The sequence below is a fragment of the Labrus mixtus genome, chromosome 15 (genome assembly GCF_963584025.1).
Source record: "Labrus mixtus chromosome 15, fLabMix1.1, whole genome shotgun sequence".
NCBI lineage: Eukaryota > Metazoa > Chordata > Actinopteri > Labriformes > Labridae > Labrus > Labrus mixtus.
The window spans coordinates 22,602,960-22,617,361 of record NC_083626.1 but is presented as its reverse complement, the minus strand read 5'-3'; the positions used below and the strand labels follow the sequence as shown (position 1 = coordinate 22,617,361).

Here is a 14,402-nt window from a genome sequence, read left to right as displayed (position 1 = left end):
GAGCAGAGTTCTCACCAGCTTCAGGTTTCTTTGCTGCCCGCTGGCTGTGTGAGTCCCTTAACCCTGCACCCTGAGGCCACAGCGTCTCCAGCCCTCTGACAGAATAACAATCTGCCCTCCAGCACCTCCAGACCCCTCCCCCCTCCCCCCCTCCTCCTCCACCTCCTCCTCCTCCTCCTCCTCCTCCCAGACCTCAAGTACACAGACCAGCTCATTGCTCGGCGCACACCTGATCTGATCTACCACTTCTCGCTTTTTTTTTTTTTTTTTAATGCAATCTGTCATCCTCCCCTCTCTGTCTCTCTCCCGATCACGCTGCAGGCACCATCTGGGCTTTCAATAGGTCTCATTAATGCCAGTATTGTCCGGATCGGCTCCCTCTCAGGGTATCTGGTCATTAATGACACTTAGCGAAAAGCACATCACATACCGCAGAACAATGAAACTGCTATTTTGGCTGCAGGGATTGAATTTGAAACATAGTCACAATGTGAGTTGCATATTCCCCTCGGGCTGACTGGCAGTCAAACAGATATTATAACAGACAGACGTAGATTGTAGCCGGGGAGTTTGTGTTGAGGAGTTAAGGAGGCTGGAGAATTGGTGTAATAGAGTTTCAGTGAGAGGGACATGTGTTTTGCACATTATGATGAAGTGACTGAAGTTTTCCGATGTGTGTATTGCAGCGCCAATGCGGTGAGCAGCAGAGATGGTCTGGACACCGAGACGGGGACCGAGTCTCTCCTGAGCCACCGCCGCGAGCGAGAGAGGGAGCGCGCACGCAGGAGAGCCCGAGAAACTGAGCGTGAGTATTATTATCAGCCAGGAACAGATGGGCCCTCAGAATGCAATTAGCCTGTCATTTCCAAACTTATTACATTTCACTCAACTCTTGACTTCCGTACTCTTCACAAGAAAAAAGAAGGTGGATGGACAGCAGACATGCTTGAGAAACAGAGCCTCGGGGATCACATGTTGAACTTTAGCTACATGAGACCACAAAGCACGAGTTTTCCCAACTCTCAAAAGAGCGAGAAAGTGAATAAGTTCACTGTATGTCAACGTTTCTAGAATTTACTGCCTTGTCCAATATTTCCCCTTCTTCTGTTTCCTGTGTGTGGCTCAGGTTTATGGTCAGAGGCTGTTTTCCACTCAGCGGTCACACTCCGATGATTATAAGCTGTCAGAAGAGACGAGTGTTTTGTGAAAATCAGAAGAAAACTCTTCCTCAGCTTTAGAGTCTACCAGCAAAAGAAACTGTCAGGATCTTGGTTTTAAAAGCTTTCAAAAGCTGTTATCAAGCGCAAACACATCTGCTTTTATTGTCTGGGCTTTTGATAACAGCAGTTTCTAAAAAAAAAAAAATCACTTTGGTAAGAGAAGGACGATGTTCTTTGAGCTCCTGCAGAAGAGCTGCTCTACTTTAAAGGCTCAGATTTTGATATCAGAGCAAGCCAGGCAACATGCCGTTTCTGCACTGTCCATGACAAACAAACTGGGTATACTGGTGCTGCAGGAAAAGGTGTGCTCTGTAACCAGCAGAAACATGCTTGAGATTTTTAAGAAAACCTCCTCAGTGTTTTTCTGCTGTTGCTGCCCAATGAGAAGAATTTATTTTGTCTGGACGTAGCAAGCCATCCTAAAATCACCATTATCAAACAAAACCACCTTCATCAATAATACCATTAAGTGCGTTGGTATTCAGGAAAGTGCTGGGTCTTTAGCGTTTTCTTAAAGGTGCAAAGGGACTCTGCAGATCGAATTGAGTTTGGAAGTTCGTTCCACCACCGGGGGGCGACAGAGGAGAAGAGTCTTATTTGAGACTTCACCTTCACCTTTCATTGGCAGAACTGGGAGCCAGTGGAGGGAGATGAACAGTGGAGTAACATGTTGCTCTTCTGTGTGGGTTGAAGACCAGTCGTGCTGATGCGTTTTGGAACTTCTGAAAGGGTTTGATAGTGCGTCTAGGAAGACCTGAGACAGAGATTTTTGTGGTTTAAGTATCACAATGTCTGAAGTATTGAAGCGAAAAGTGAGAGAAATAGGTTGGATGAAGATGTGGGGAAAAAAAACACCACTGATATTTGGAGGGATGAGATTTTACTGACCTAAGTATAACATACAGGAAGATAAAGCCACTGGTAATATCCAGCCATCAATATTAGTTTTTTTTTAAATCACGCCTCTTATTGTCATCATTATGTATAAAATAATATCCCTCACGCAGGTTTTCCTCATACGGTGTAGACATCCTGCGTCTGCTCTCTGCCTGCTTTCATTTCAACTCACAGAAACTCCAGATGTTCTTTCTCTCACTGTCTCTCCATCCCCTGTCTCCTCACAGCAAGCTGTCTCTTGCTTTCCTGTACTCAAGACTAATTTAGCAATTACTATCAAAAAATACGCCTTCAAATTGAAGGAAGAGCCGGAAACAGATATCAAATGTTTCCCAGCAGGGTGATGTACGTAATCATTTTTAATGGATGAACTCGTCCTTCTGAAGCTTTTCTGTTTTTCGTCTTGGCCGAGGAGATATTGTCAGCGCTTGTCGTGTCAGATCCTCTGCTGCTTGCTGCCAACTGCACATCTGTTGTTTTGTGGGTGATGCGGAAATATCTCGAGCCTGATGAACTTTACAACTGTCCTCCATCTTCCTCTGTGTGTTTACTTTCCCCAGTAAAAAATAAGAATCCACCATACAGGAGACAGATGAAGCAGAATTACCTCACAATCATAATGTCTACCCTTCCCCTCTTTCTCTCTCTCTCACACACACACACACACATGCACACACACACACACACACACACACGCACACACACACACACATATGCACTCTATGTCTCCCCCCCTTGTAGCTTGTTAGCTCTAATTAAGTGAAACCATCGGGGGAATTGGGTGGATCACTCTTAGTTTACCAGCAGTTTCATTGCTCATAAAGGACCTCGTACAGTGTCATTCAATTTGCCTGTGTTGGCTCAGTGGTTGCTCTCTCTCGGTCACATGATCCGGATGTATAGACATAATCAAAGGAGGAGCCACCAGAAGCCCCGCCTCTTTACCTTGCAGCCTGCAGCATCAGCAGCAGGAATCCCCCCTGTCACCTTATACACACGCTCCGAGTGATTCGTCTCAGTGTGAATGCTGCCTGTTTTACAGAGACGACTTTAAGTGGGAAACAGATCCCTTCTTTTTTTTTCTGTGTGTTCTGCAGCGTTTGAGAGTGAAAGGTTGAATGAAGCAACATTTCGAGGATGGAATTATAGGATATGGTTTCATTGAAGGCCCTGAGGTGTTCGGCAGCTAAACCTTTTTGTGAGACAAGATTTCCAACATCACCGATGCTTCCAAAATCACACCGCAAACGTTGACCCTTTTTTTTTATTTAACAAACTAACCAGCCAGTCATTTAATATATACGTTATTGTAAATGTTACTTTTGTATTGCAATGAATTGTGGGTAATCAAATCAGTCTGATGCATCAAAGAAAAAAGTTGTTGATCAGTGTGATAACGTCAGAAGCAGTGCCAGTATCTACATGAAAAAAAAGTTACCATAAACTTTGATTGAATGATGTAGATATCTCAGTTAATAGAACCTTTTTCATATCCTGCTGAATCAGAAAACATTTAATACGTCCTATAAAAGGGAGATAAATAAATGTCATTGCATTAAGCGTGACGCTGTCCAAGGTCGGGGCCAAAGAAGACACGGTTAAGCCAAAGCACTTATGCTTGTATTAAAGTATTAACACAAAGCACTAAAAAAAACATCTGCTGAAAATCATCAGAAGTGACTTCAACATGTCTTTATTTTGGTGATGGAAAGCCGCTAAAAGCATTCGGGCTTTTAATAACCTGATGCTGCTTTCACCTGAGGCAGAGATGTGCGAGCACACACAGCAGCAACATCAGCTCAAATCCTCTGTTTTCGGAGAACTCACTCATCTGATTGGTTGGAGACAGATTAGCAGTCATTCTATAGTTGCGTGCGGTGGGAGAGAGAGAGAGGCAGGGAGGGAGGGAGGGAGGGAGGGAGGGAGGGAGGACGATACTTTGTCCTGACTCTCAGTTCAGATTGTCTGTGCGTTTGGACGAGGACACTCTGTGGGCTGCGGTGAGAGATTTGTTCTTTTGATGATTTATGACATTTTCAATACGTTTTATGAAACGTGTGATTGGATATCGTGGTTAGCTTTGTGCAGGTGTTTTTGTTTCTGTCATTCTGAGTAAATATGGGAAGTTTGTGAGTGAATTTAATTTGACCTGTTGTGAGGTTTGATGTGGTGATTTTGACCCACCAGAAGAGAAAGTAGTGATCTGTATAGCTACTCACTGACTTCATTGACATGTGATTTATTTTATTTTATATAATAGTTCATAAATATTTAGAAATAGATGATCTCTTATAGCGAGCTTTATGCTTCAGAGTTTACAACTTCTGAGGTCATGGTAACATTCTGACCAAAGTTTCACAGATTTAGTGAAAACGTGATCATCTGGTTTCTTCTTTGTGTCTGAGCACAGACTTCTTATGCCCTGTTTCTGTCACTGCCTCCATTGTAGATAAGCTGCGAAGCCTGTCAGCAGCCAGCCCATGTGCAGAAAGCGTCTGGAGCTCAAGCTGGCTTTAGCACAGACGGAGCAGAGCATAAACACACACGTTTCGATCTGGCTCGGATAACCTGCATGATTGTGTGTTTTTTTTTTTTTTTTTGTTTCCTCTGGCGGGGCCGTCACTTGAGCGTGGGAGCAAATATGTCTGAGTGACTGTGGATGTCAGGTCCCTCTGCTGATTGAGTGCCTCTGTGCCGCAGCTCAGCTTTCATAAAAGCACTCAGTGGGCGGAGCTAGTGATGGGAACAACCACATTGCTGGAATGTTTTACTCGCTCCCGGCGAATACGCTGGCTGCCACGCCCTCTTCGCCTTATGAGACCTTTCCAGCCAATCCGCTGTCACCCTGAGACAGCTCCGCCTCTCTGGCAGTGTACGTATGGAAACAGACTGAGCGGTTGTACACCTGGGAAATGATATAGCTTTGTACAGTAAGGCACTTTAACAAAAATAAATCCCCTTTAATAATGATCAGCTTTGTATAATTATTAATACACTGAAAAAAAGGAAAGTGTTGGATCAACTCAGAATTAAACATAACAGACGTAAAAAATTCAACTTTGACTCAACACATTATTTTATTCAGTTCATCCTGTATGTGCAACCTTATGTCTGAATGAAGAAGAAATTAGGAATTTCAGGTTGTGCTAATGATTGTCTTACCATCATGGCTTAAATATATTTACCAAAGCGGTATTAAAAACATTTTGTAGTGTTTATATAGGGAACAAAAATGTTTTTAATTTTTCTTGTTCAATGTTAAAATTCGTCTGATGACAAATCTCACATTCAGCCTCTTAAACCAAACCAATTTGACCAATCAAATCAGATTACTGATTAGAAACTGACCAGCCAATCACATATTTACTTTCTTTTTGATGTCACATTCATATTGCAATGGAAGTGTGTTATTAAAACAATCTGCTGCATCAGACACATACAGTATGCCTTGATCACCTGAGTCACTTCAGTTTAATGTTCTTCAGACATGAATGTTGATTTAAAAATGTAGATATTTAAACTAACAAGCTCAAAGTGTGAGCCAAATTGAATAATTGTTGATGTATTTATTTTTCCATTCGCTCTCTTGTAAGGTCTGACTGAAACATGATATCTGCTTTTATATTCACATGTCCAATACATCTCCATCCTCCCCCAGAGATATCAGAAAATAGCTCGTCTTTAGTGTCTCCTCTGTTTCTCCCATAAGGACAATATTTTTCTAGTTCTGCCGCTCTCACTAACTCTGACTCTCCTCCCCTCCCGGTCGTTCCCTCTCATTCTGATCTGACCCCACGATGATCAGTGTGACCTCCTGTCTGACTCACTGCTGCTCTCTCTCTCTCTCTCTCTCCCTCTCTCTCTCCCTCTACAGTCCCTCGCATCAACGGTCACTCCAAATCAGAGCGCACCGCCAGAGACTCGGCCATGGGTTACGACAGTGCCTCGGTAATGAGCAGCGAGCTGGAGTCAAGCTCATTTGTTGACAGTGAGGAAGACGAAGATGCAAGCAGGTACCATTCACTACCTCACATCAAAGTGCAGTTTACCTTGTAGTAAAGCTCATGTATGTTTGTTTTGTTCTTTGATACTGTGTGAGGTATTCATTCAAAAGAAAATGCTGTTTCATTATAATTAGTGCACAGTTTAATGTGCAACCTCTGATGTTGAAAAATAAAGCAAATGCAGAAGTGCAAAAAAAACTGCAATTCCCAGATTGTCCACTTGAGGCTGACTGTATAAACCACAGAATCCATTACTTAGAATTAGATCCATTATTAAAATGTGCTATTGCTCACTTACACACTGGGTGGGCACTGGTTTTTTTTTTTTAACTCGCCCGGTTTGATTTCATTTAGCCTAAAAGTAACTAATGTGCATGATTAGGGATGTAGCCCAGCAGGCGTCACCTTTACCTCCACTTCCACTTCTTTGCCTTTTTTTAGATTGATTGAAAGTTAAGTAGTCAGAATTTCCAAATTTGCGACCATCATTGTGTTCCTCATAACTCCTCTTTTGAAACCAATGGGTGACTTCACAGTGACTACGTCCATGTGTATACAGTCTATGTTAAAAACACATCACTCTCACACATAGATGTTAAGATGAAATAAGCAGGGTCTTTGGACGTTTTGCGTGATAAATTACTTGGTTAGTTACAGATTAATATTTTTAATCAACAATTACATAACACAGCTAGCTGTTGGCTGATTCACCAGAACCTCCAGCTGTGACTAGATGTAAATCAAAACAGCTACCACAGTGAGTCATAGTCAGTAAAATGCCAGTTAAAAAATTCAGAGTATGTCTGCTTGTTCTATGTCAGCTTCATCCAAGGCCCATGCAGCAACTTACAGCTATCCATGCTACAGAAAATAGGCTGAAGAGCAATCTAAATGTCTGATTACAAGGAGTTAATCTATTTGATTTATTTTAATGTCAAGTACGTTTGTATTTTTCCAGGGTGTTGTCTTTTGTCTACAGAAAAAAAAAATGGGCTTTACATCCTTAACTCTGAACTATTCCATAACTCTGCTCCTCCCCTCTCTTTCTTCAACCGTCTCTGTATTCCTCCTTTCTTTACGCCTCTCTCTCTCTTTGTGTGTTTCAGGCTCAGTAGCTCCACAGAACAGAGTTCTTCCTCACAGCTCATGCGCAGACACAAACGCCGCCGACGGAGGCACAAAGTGGCTAAAATAGACCGGGTGAGTATATGTATAAGACACATCAATGTCTCTGCTTGAATTGAAATTGACTCTGGGAAATAGAAACTGATGGGAGGACTGCATGATATAGACTTTACGCCACTTTAATTACTATTGTATTCTTCTCTTGCCTTTGCAGTCGTCATCCTTCAGCAGTATCACAGACTCCACCATGAGCCTCAACATCATCACTGTCACACTCAACATGGGTAAACCGGACACTAAAGCTTCTTTCACACATGCAAAAAAATAATAATAATAATTCCACACACACCTCACAGTGTGAAGTTTTCCCTGTCGGCGGTGTGTTTGCTCAGGAGAAATCATAAAGAAGGAGTTTCACTACGTCCACTAAGATTGCACCAGTTGTGGCCAGTTGCCTGATATTTCTTAAACTTGCTTCCTCAATATTTATTTAATATTTCCTTCTGTGTTCACATATCAGCTCGCCTTGAATCATTTTTATTTTTACTTGAGGGCTGACAGGAAAAACTGGTAATTTCAGAGTGGAAAATTCAGCCGTTTAAGTTCACAGATATAGCCCACTCTGAACATTTAAAGTACATTTTCAGGAGTAATATTAACTACAATTTAACTTACCGTGGATTTAGATATACGAGTCTGAATGCACATGTTGATGATAAGAATGCTTCTCAGACCTGATCAAGTTCTCGTACTTCTTCCCTGTTTTCTCCCCGACAGAAAAATACAACTTTTTGGGGATCAGTATTGTCGGTCAGAGTAATGACCGGGGAGATGGCGGTATTTACATCGGCTCCATCATGAAAGGCGGAGCTGTGGCTGCTGATGGAAGGATAGAGCCTGGAGACATGCTCCTCCAGGTACACCAACAGATACTTCTGTTTTTTTTTTTTTTCAGTGAAACCGCCTGTCATGCTGCTGTGTGTACAGTGTGAGAGCTTAATGTGACAAATGAGTGGGTTTCTTATCTGAGCCTAATAATAACCACAAAGTCGTTTTCACATCCGTCACCGTGCTCTTTTGGAGTAGTCATTCTGCCTCTCCTTTTCCTTCCTGTCAGTGACTTTCTTTTGATCTCTGTGCAACACATCTGTTCAGCTACACCAACTGTGAAACACACAATGTGTGACTACAGCTTGTTTTCCTCCAATATTCATCATACATGTCTTATTATGACTGTTTCACATACAGAGCAGCTTAGGATTTGCAGGCATCTGAAGGCTAGAGAGCCCTGCAGGGATTAGTGCGTAAACACAGTTCAGGTCTCTGCTGAGCTTCAAAAAAACATTTTAGCAATGAAACACATTCTGTTATTGTGTATTGTATTTTGATATGAAGGGATATAATTGTGTTTTTTTGTTGTCTGTACACCAGGTGAATGACGTCAACTTTGAGAACATGAGCAATGATGACGCCGTGAGGATCCTCCGAGAGATTGTTTCCAAAACGGGGTAATTACAAACTGAACGCAAACGACTGATGACTGTGATTAGTGGAAAGCCTGTTGAGAAAAATCACGACTTTAAACACAAGCAAAAATCCTGACAGTTAAATCACAGTTGCTGAAAAAAGTTTGAAAAATGTTTGTCGCCAGATTGGATCACTTTTTGAAACTTTCGTCCCCTTGCTTGAAGCATGACTTTCCCAGAAAGTATCAGCTACTTTCCTTTTCTTCAGTGGGGGGGGGGGGGACTGGGACTGACACAGCACATAACTGCAATATGTTGTGTGGAAATAAGTATTGATTTAAAGGGGCCAAGTAAACCGTTAGTGAAAATAGTTTATTAAAGCAGAGCTGCAAATGAAAATGTAGAGAGATACATACTTCACAGTTCAATAGCTGGTGTTTTTCATCCGTGAGGTCACCAGAGGTCAGGAGGAAGTTGGATAGATCATGCTTGCATATTTAGTTTAGTAGAGGCTTCATTACTTCTTTGTACAAGTTGTATTGTTCAGATGATCAGCTGATACTGAACAAAAGTTCAGAAAATATTTTTTTATTTAGTTTATTTGAGCAATCTAGAGTGTAAATGCAGTTTGTCAAGTTTTTATACAGTGGTACTTTTTTTTGCTTTTAACTGAAAATGAAACCAACTTCAAACTTAAACTAATAAAATAAATCAAGTGAAGGTTTCCCTCTGGGGTAATGACTTTCAGACGATGATAGGGGGGGAAAAAAGCTGTGGTTTAAAATATGACTTGTCTCCATGCAGTCTGCCCTCACTCGTCTCCTGCATCATTCAGAACACATATCGATGTACACGCTCATAGTCTCTAGTGTTAATATCCATATTTAGGCGGCAGTAGCTCTTTCTGTAGCGACCTCGTTTAGTTTCAAGTCATGGTGCTGACCAAGTCTGAAAATTGGTCTGGTAGCTGGAGAGGTGCCATTTCAGCTCCTGAGCACTGCTGAGGTGCCCTTGAGCAAAGCACAGAACCCCTACCAGCTCAGGGTCGCTCGCTGTGGACAGCCCCCTCACTCTGACTTCTCTCTATCATTGCATGTCTATAGGATCCTGTTTGTGTAGTTCAGCCTACGTGTGTGTGGCATTGATTGATTGATTGATTACATTTATTTCAGACATATCAAATAAAATCAAACATATGAAAAATACAAAACAAAATGAAGAGCACGAAAATACAATAAACAAAAAACAATGTTCAAATTATTTCACAAAAAAAGAAAAAGAAAAAGAAAATTACATATATTCAATTGATATGCCTGAAAAGGAGTAGGAAGAAGTATAAAACTTATTTAATCCTTCCCCTTTTCCACAGCTCAATAATGAATATTTATTAAATTAAATGCATGTTCAACAAGAGAGTGTAAAATGTAATTAAATTAATAAAGTATATCTTCTTCTTCTTCATATTATCTTTTGGTCTGTTGAAGTCACTTGTGCTGACTTGTATAATTGTATTAAGTAATAAATGTTAATTGTAAATTTGACAAACTGATCAACAAATCCATTTCCTTCTTTCTTCTTGAACAGTCCTATTAGTCTTACTGTTGCCAAATGTTGGGACCCGTCTCCACGAAGCTACTTCACCATCCCGCGCGGTAGGACAGACTACAGTCTTCTGTTTGAATCACATACAGACGTATCTAACTTTCATTTACCAAATCAAACTCATTTCCATTTGAAGCAGTAAATGTTTGAACTGTATCTTCCTTCAGCTGAGCCGGTGAGACCCATTGACCCTGCAGCCTGGATCTCCCACACAACCGCCCTGACAGGACCTTACCCTCACTACGGTAAAAACCACCAAACTCCACCTCCATCACACGCTATGAAACATCCCTACTGTGGTAAATATGATCACCTTATGACATTTAAACAAATAGAACGTTGCGTTGGTCAGTGTTTTCTCACGCTCTCCTCTCTCCCCGCAGAGTTCGATGACTTGCCTCTATCTGCCAGTAAAACGGACATGGCCACCATCGTCAAGGTGATGCAGCTGCCTGACTCTGGCCTGGAGATCCGAGACAGGATGTGGTTGAAGATCACCATCTCTAACGCAGTCATTGGTGAGAAGAGCTGAGCTGTGTGGGCTCAAACAAACTAAAAGCAAAACTTTGTTTCATTCAGACACAAGAGTTGGAGGTTTTTTTTTTTTAAAGTAGTGTATTACAATAAAGTGCATGCACGTGGGAGAATGACTCAGACCTGTGGGTTATTTCACTGCTTGGAATTATACAGCTGCTTCTTAGTAAAAATATGAAGGTATGTTTTGAAAATAAACACCCTATGAAGAAGAAAAAAATCTGTGTCTTTCGATGCTATTTGCTAAATATTGCATATTTGAATTAAAAAAAAAAATGATAGTTGCAACAGGAAATGTTAAATTATTCAGTCTGTCATCCCAAACTAGCTCTTCTAAAGTCCATTAAATATTCATTCGAGGCAGATTTCTGAGATTTAGAGTTTGCAAACTTTAAAGTTTGACGCCTGAGAAGTATCACTCTTACTTTTTGGGATGAACTCCAGCAACGTTGTGCTGTTTGTCTGCACGCAGCAACGGGGTTTGTGACACATATAATCAGTTCTTTTAGCATCTGCTCAACACATTAGAGATGGAGCCTACATGTCTGTGTGTGTCTGAGTGTGTGTGTGTGTTTGTGTGTGTTTTGCTGTGTCAGGTGCTGACGTGGTGGACTGGCTCTACTCCCGAGTAGAAGGATTCAAAGACCGTCGGGATGCGAGGAAGTATGCGAGCAGTCTCCTGAAACACGGTTACCTGAGACACACCGTCAACAAGATCACTTTCTCCGAGCAGTGCTACTACACGTTCGGGGACCTCTGCCAAAGTACATCCACTTCTCTTAGCGTATCAAAAATGCAACTCCATGTGTGTGTGATTTTTTTTTTTTTTTTTTTGTTTATGAATAGAGGGATTGTACTAATTCTTTTTTCCCCCTCTCTGGTTCTGTTTTCTCTCAAATAAGACATGGCATCACTCAATTTAAATGAGGGATCCAGCGGCGGAGGTTCTGAGCAGGACACTCTGGCTCCACTTCCTCCAACCACCAACCCCTGGCCCCTGGGCGGGCAGCCATTCCCCTACCCTCCCTTTCCCTCGGCTCCCCCCAGTTTCCCTCCAGGATACTCAGACCCGTGCCACAGTTTCCACAGTGGGAGCGCAGGCAGCCAGCACAGCGAGGGTGAGCGATGAGAGTATAAGCCTCTGAGTTCTCCGTCAGCATTTTATTAATTCATGTGATAATGTGACTCAACGTGCAACATGACTTTACCCCTAATCTAAATATTCCTGACATATGACGTCAGTATTACTGTAACATGTCTGACTCATATAATGACTCTAGCTAATGTTAGCTCCTCTGGCTCACTGGGCAGGAAGTTGACATTGGATTGCATTTTTTTACTGCTGAATATGTGTATTCTAAAACTCGTCCTGTATTGTCAAGGTCAATCATGAGCATCTTGAGTCATGCAGCGGACAGCTCTGCAGTACTGGGTGTGTACACAAACAGAATCAAACCAGATCAAACCAGATCAACCACGTGATGACAAATCACCTGCTTGAAACTAGAGATGTTCTGATACCACTTTCCTTCATAATACCAATCCAGATACGCAGACTTGACAGATTCTTCGACTGGTGAAGTCTGTTACAGAGCCCCCCTCCCCCTCTGACAGTGCGTTAAAAAAATATGAATTTTATTTTGTATTATTGAACATACCGCTGTATGACCTGGCTCGGCACAATGAACTCACATCCCTGCCTTAACTTAAGTGATTACCTATGAAGAGCCTATGATAATGTTAGCAGTAGCTTGGCACACAGCTCCTGATGTCCTGTGTCCCACTAAACGGTCTTTATTTGAACCCTTTGATTTTGAGTTTTTTTACCATTTAAGGTAACCTAACTTTAAAATTGACATCAGTCATTAGAATTAGGGCTGTCACTATTAATTAAGGTCTGAAATGAATGATTAGTTTTCTTTAAATCACATGCTATTTGGTCCCTTTAAGCCACACAGTGGATGAGCCTCATTCAAAGATTCAGCTGAATCTTTGAATGACTCATTTCATTAAAAAAAAAACTCCTAGCTCAGTTGATGAGTCAAAAGTAAAATCCACCTTATGACATCCAACACCTTTTCACCCTTCCTGTTTGCTGTTTTCATTTTCGATCTGTAATGAGTTACCTTGTCTGTAGTTAAGTTAATGTCGTAACCTTCTATCTAGCAGAAAGCTTTTTCCTGATTTCAAAATAAAAGCATGTTTGAATTCAAACTAAGTAAAGTAGTCTCAACATAAGACTTTACAAAAATTCAAAATGAAAGCCTAACAAATAAAAACATTTAAATGTGAAAGAAATACATTTCTGACATGCAATTAAAAATGCGTGATTGCAACAATTTTGTGTGACAGCCCTAATTTAAATGTGTGATTCAGATTCCTGAATTTAAGCTAGCAGTGACTAACATTGCTCTCTTTGCTAAAAGAGCCATGTTTCTCTTTTCTGCTCTCAAACACTAGTTGTCAGTGGCAGCCATTTTTTTTATTGCTGTGTAAGCCACTATGTTACAGATGAGGAAGCAGGAAGATTTTTGTGGGGCAAAAAAAATTCTTGTATCGGATTGGTGCGCTGACTTTTCAACAGCGTACTTTAAGGCCGTATCAGAGGCATTCCTGAAACTGGAATCAGTATCGGAACAGCTCTAATGGAAAACAAACAACACAGAGTCCATCCCTCTTCATCAGCTCTCAATTGATCTTTTGTTTTCATCTTGAATCAGAACGTGCTTGTGCTTTGTGTCACTGCTGCATGGTTATTGTATCCTGCATAGAGAGTGGAGAAGCAGGGGGCTTTGTACGGTACATGCTGTTTAAGTGGGTGGCTGTGACAGCGTGTCTGTAGCGAAACATTTCAAAACCAGTCAGTCCAGACAGATAATGGTAAGTTTCACGTTACCATCTATCAGTCTGATTTTCATTGTTCTGAGTCATTCATCCAGACATTGCCATGTCTTGCTTTCAGACGGTTGTCATGCTATCAGTTTGGTTCTCTACAGTTTTTAAACAGAAGGGAGAAGGAGAGGGATTGCATTAGTAGGTTTAGGATATATTTTATAGGAACTCAGTTTGTCGTTTTGTTTCTTTGCAGCTTCCAAACAAGTGTTTCTGGGCAACGATGTGTCTGTCTCAGACTGTATATAAGAAGTGGATGTAGCCTCTTCATTCTAAAAGTAAAGTCGATGTGGTGATACTAAAGTAAATTTAAAGTCTTTACAATAGAGAGTAAAAATGGAGTCAAACAGTAATGATCCAGTGAGGGGACTGGCCTTCTGCTCAGTTGATTTGATACCTCAGTGTACATTTTCCTAATGAGTTTATCTTCTCAAACATTCGTATCTGTTCTTTTTCAACACAGTTTGATGTTTATGTCTCTAAATGATGGTCCCATGAAGAGTCAAATTGATTATAATGACTATAAAGTCACATGTTACTCCAAAGGAATCAATGTCCACTTCCAAAATGTTTGAGGCTGTAGACACAAGTTGAAGTCACAGGAGCTACATCTACTTCTTTTCTTCAGTCTGTGGTCTGCCTGCTTGTTTGTTTGTTTGCCA

The 14,402-nt window shown here is 41.2% G+C and overlaps 1 protein-coding gene across 7 annotated transcripts in view; it reads left to right on the top strand.

Annotated features, from left to right (window-relative positions):
* LOC132989818 (segment polarity protein dishevelled homolog DVL-1-like) overlaps nucleotides 1-14,402 on the top strand; it is a 31,981-nt gene that overhangs the window by 14,076 nt on the left and 3,503 nt on the right. For 2 of the 7 annotated variants that reach the window (XR_009675943.1, XM_061057692.1), the window contains exons 4-15: nucleotides 687-805; nucleotides 5,992-6,130; nucleotides 7,228-7,321; nucleotides 7,461-7,530; nucleotides 8,024-8,163; nucleotides 8,678-8,754; nucleotides 10,297-10,364; nucleotides 10,482-10,613; nucleotides 10,698-10,832; nucleotides 11,445-11,612; nucleotides 11,751-11,966; nucleotides 12,231-12,280. Coding sequence is in view for 6 of the 7 variants with exons in the window: in XM_061057692.1 (XP_060913675.1) it covers nucleotides 687-805; nucleotides 5,992-6,130; nucleotides 7,228-7,321; nucleotides 7,461-7,530; nucleotides 8,024-8,163; nucleotides 8,678-8,754; nucleotides 10,297-10,364; nucleotides 10,482-10,613; nucleotides 10,698-10,832; nucleotides 11,445-11,612; nucleotides 11,751-11,966; nucleotides 12,231-12,241 (1,369 nt within the window). In the remaining variant the exon portion in view is untranslated. Of the gene's footprint in view, nucleotides 1-686; nucleotides 806-4,569; nucleotides 4,990-5,991; nucleotides 6,131-7,227; nucleotides 7,322-7,460; nucleotides 7,531-8,023; nucleotides 8,164-8,677; nucleotides 8,755-10,296; nucleotides 10,365-10,481; nucleotides 10,833-11,444; nucleotides 11,613-11,750; nucleotides 11,967-12,230; nucleotides 12,281-14,402 lie in introns of those variants that run through there. The other 5 variants (XM_061057689.1, XM_061057693.1, XM_061057690.1 and 2 more) reach the window with 4 other exon arrangements.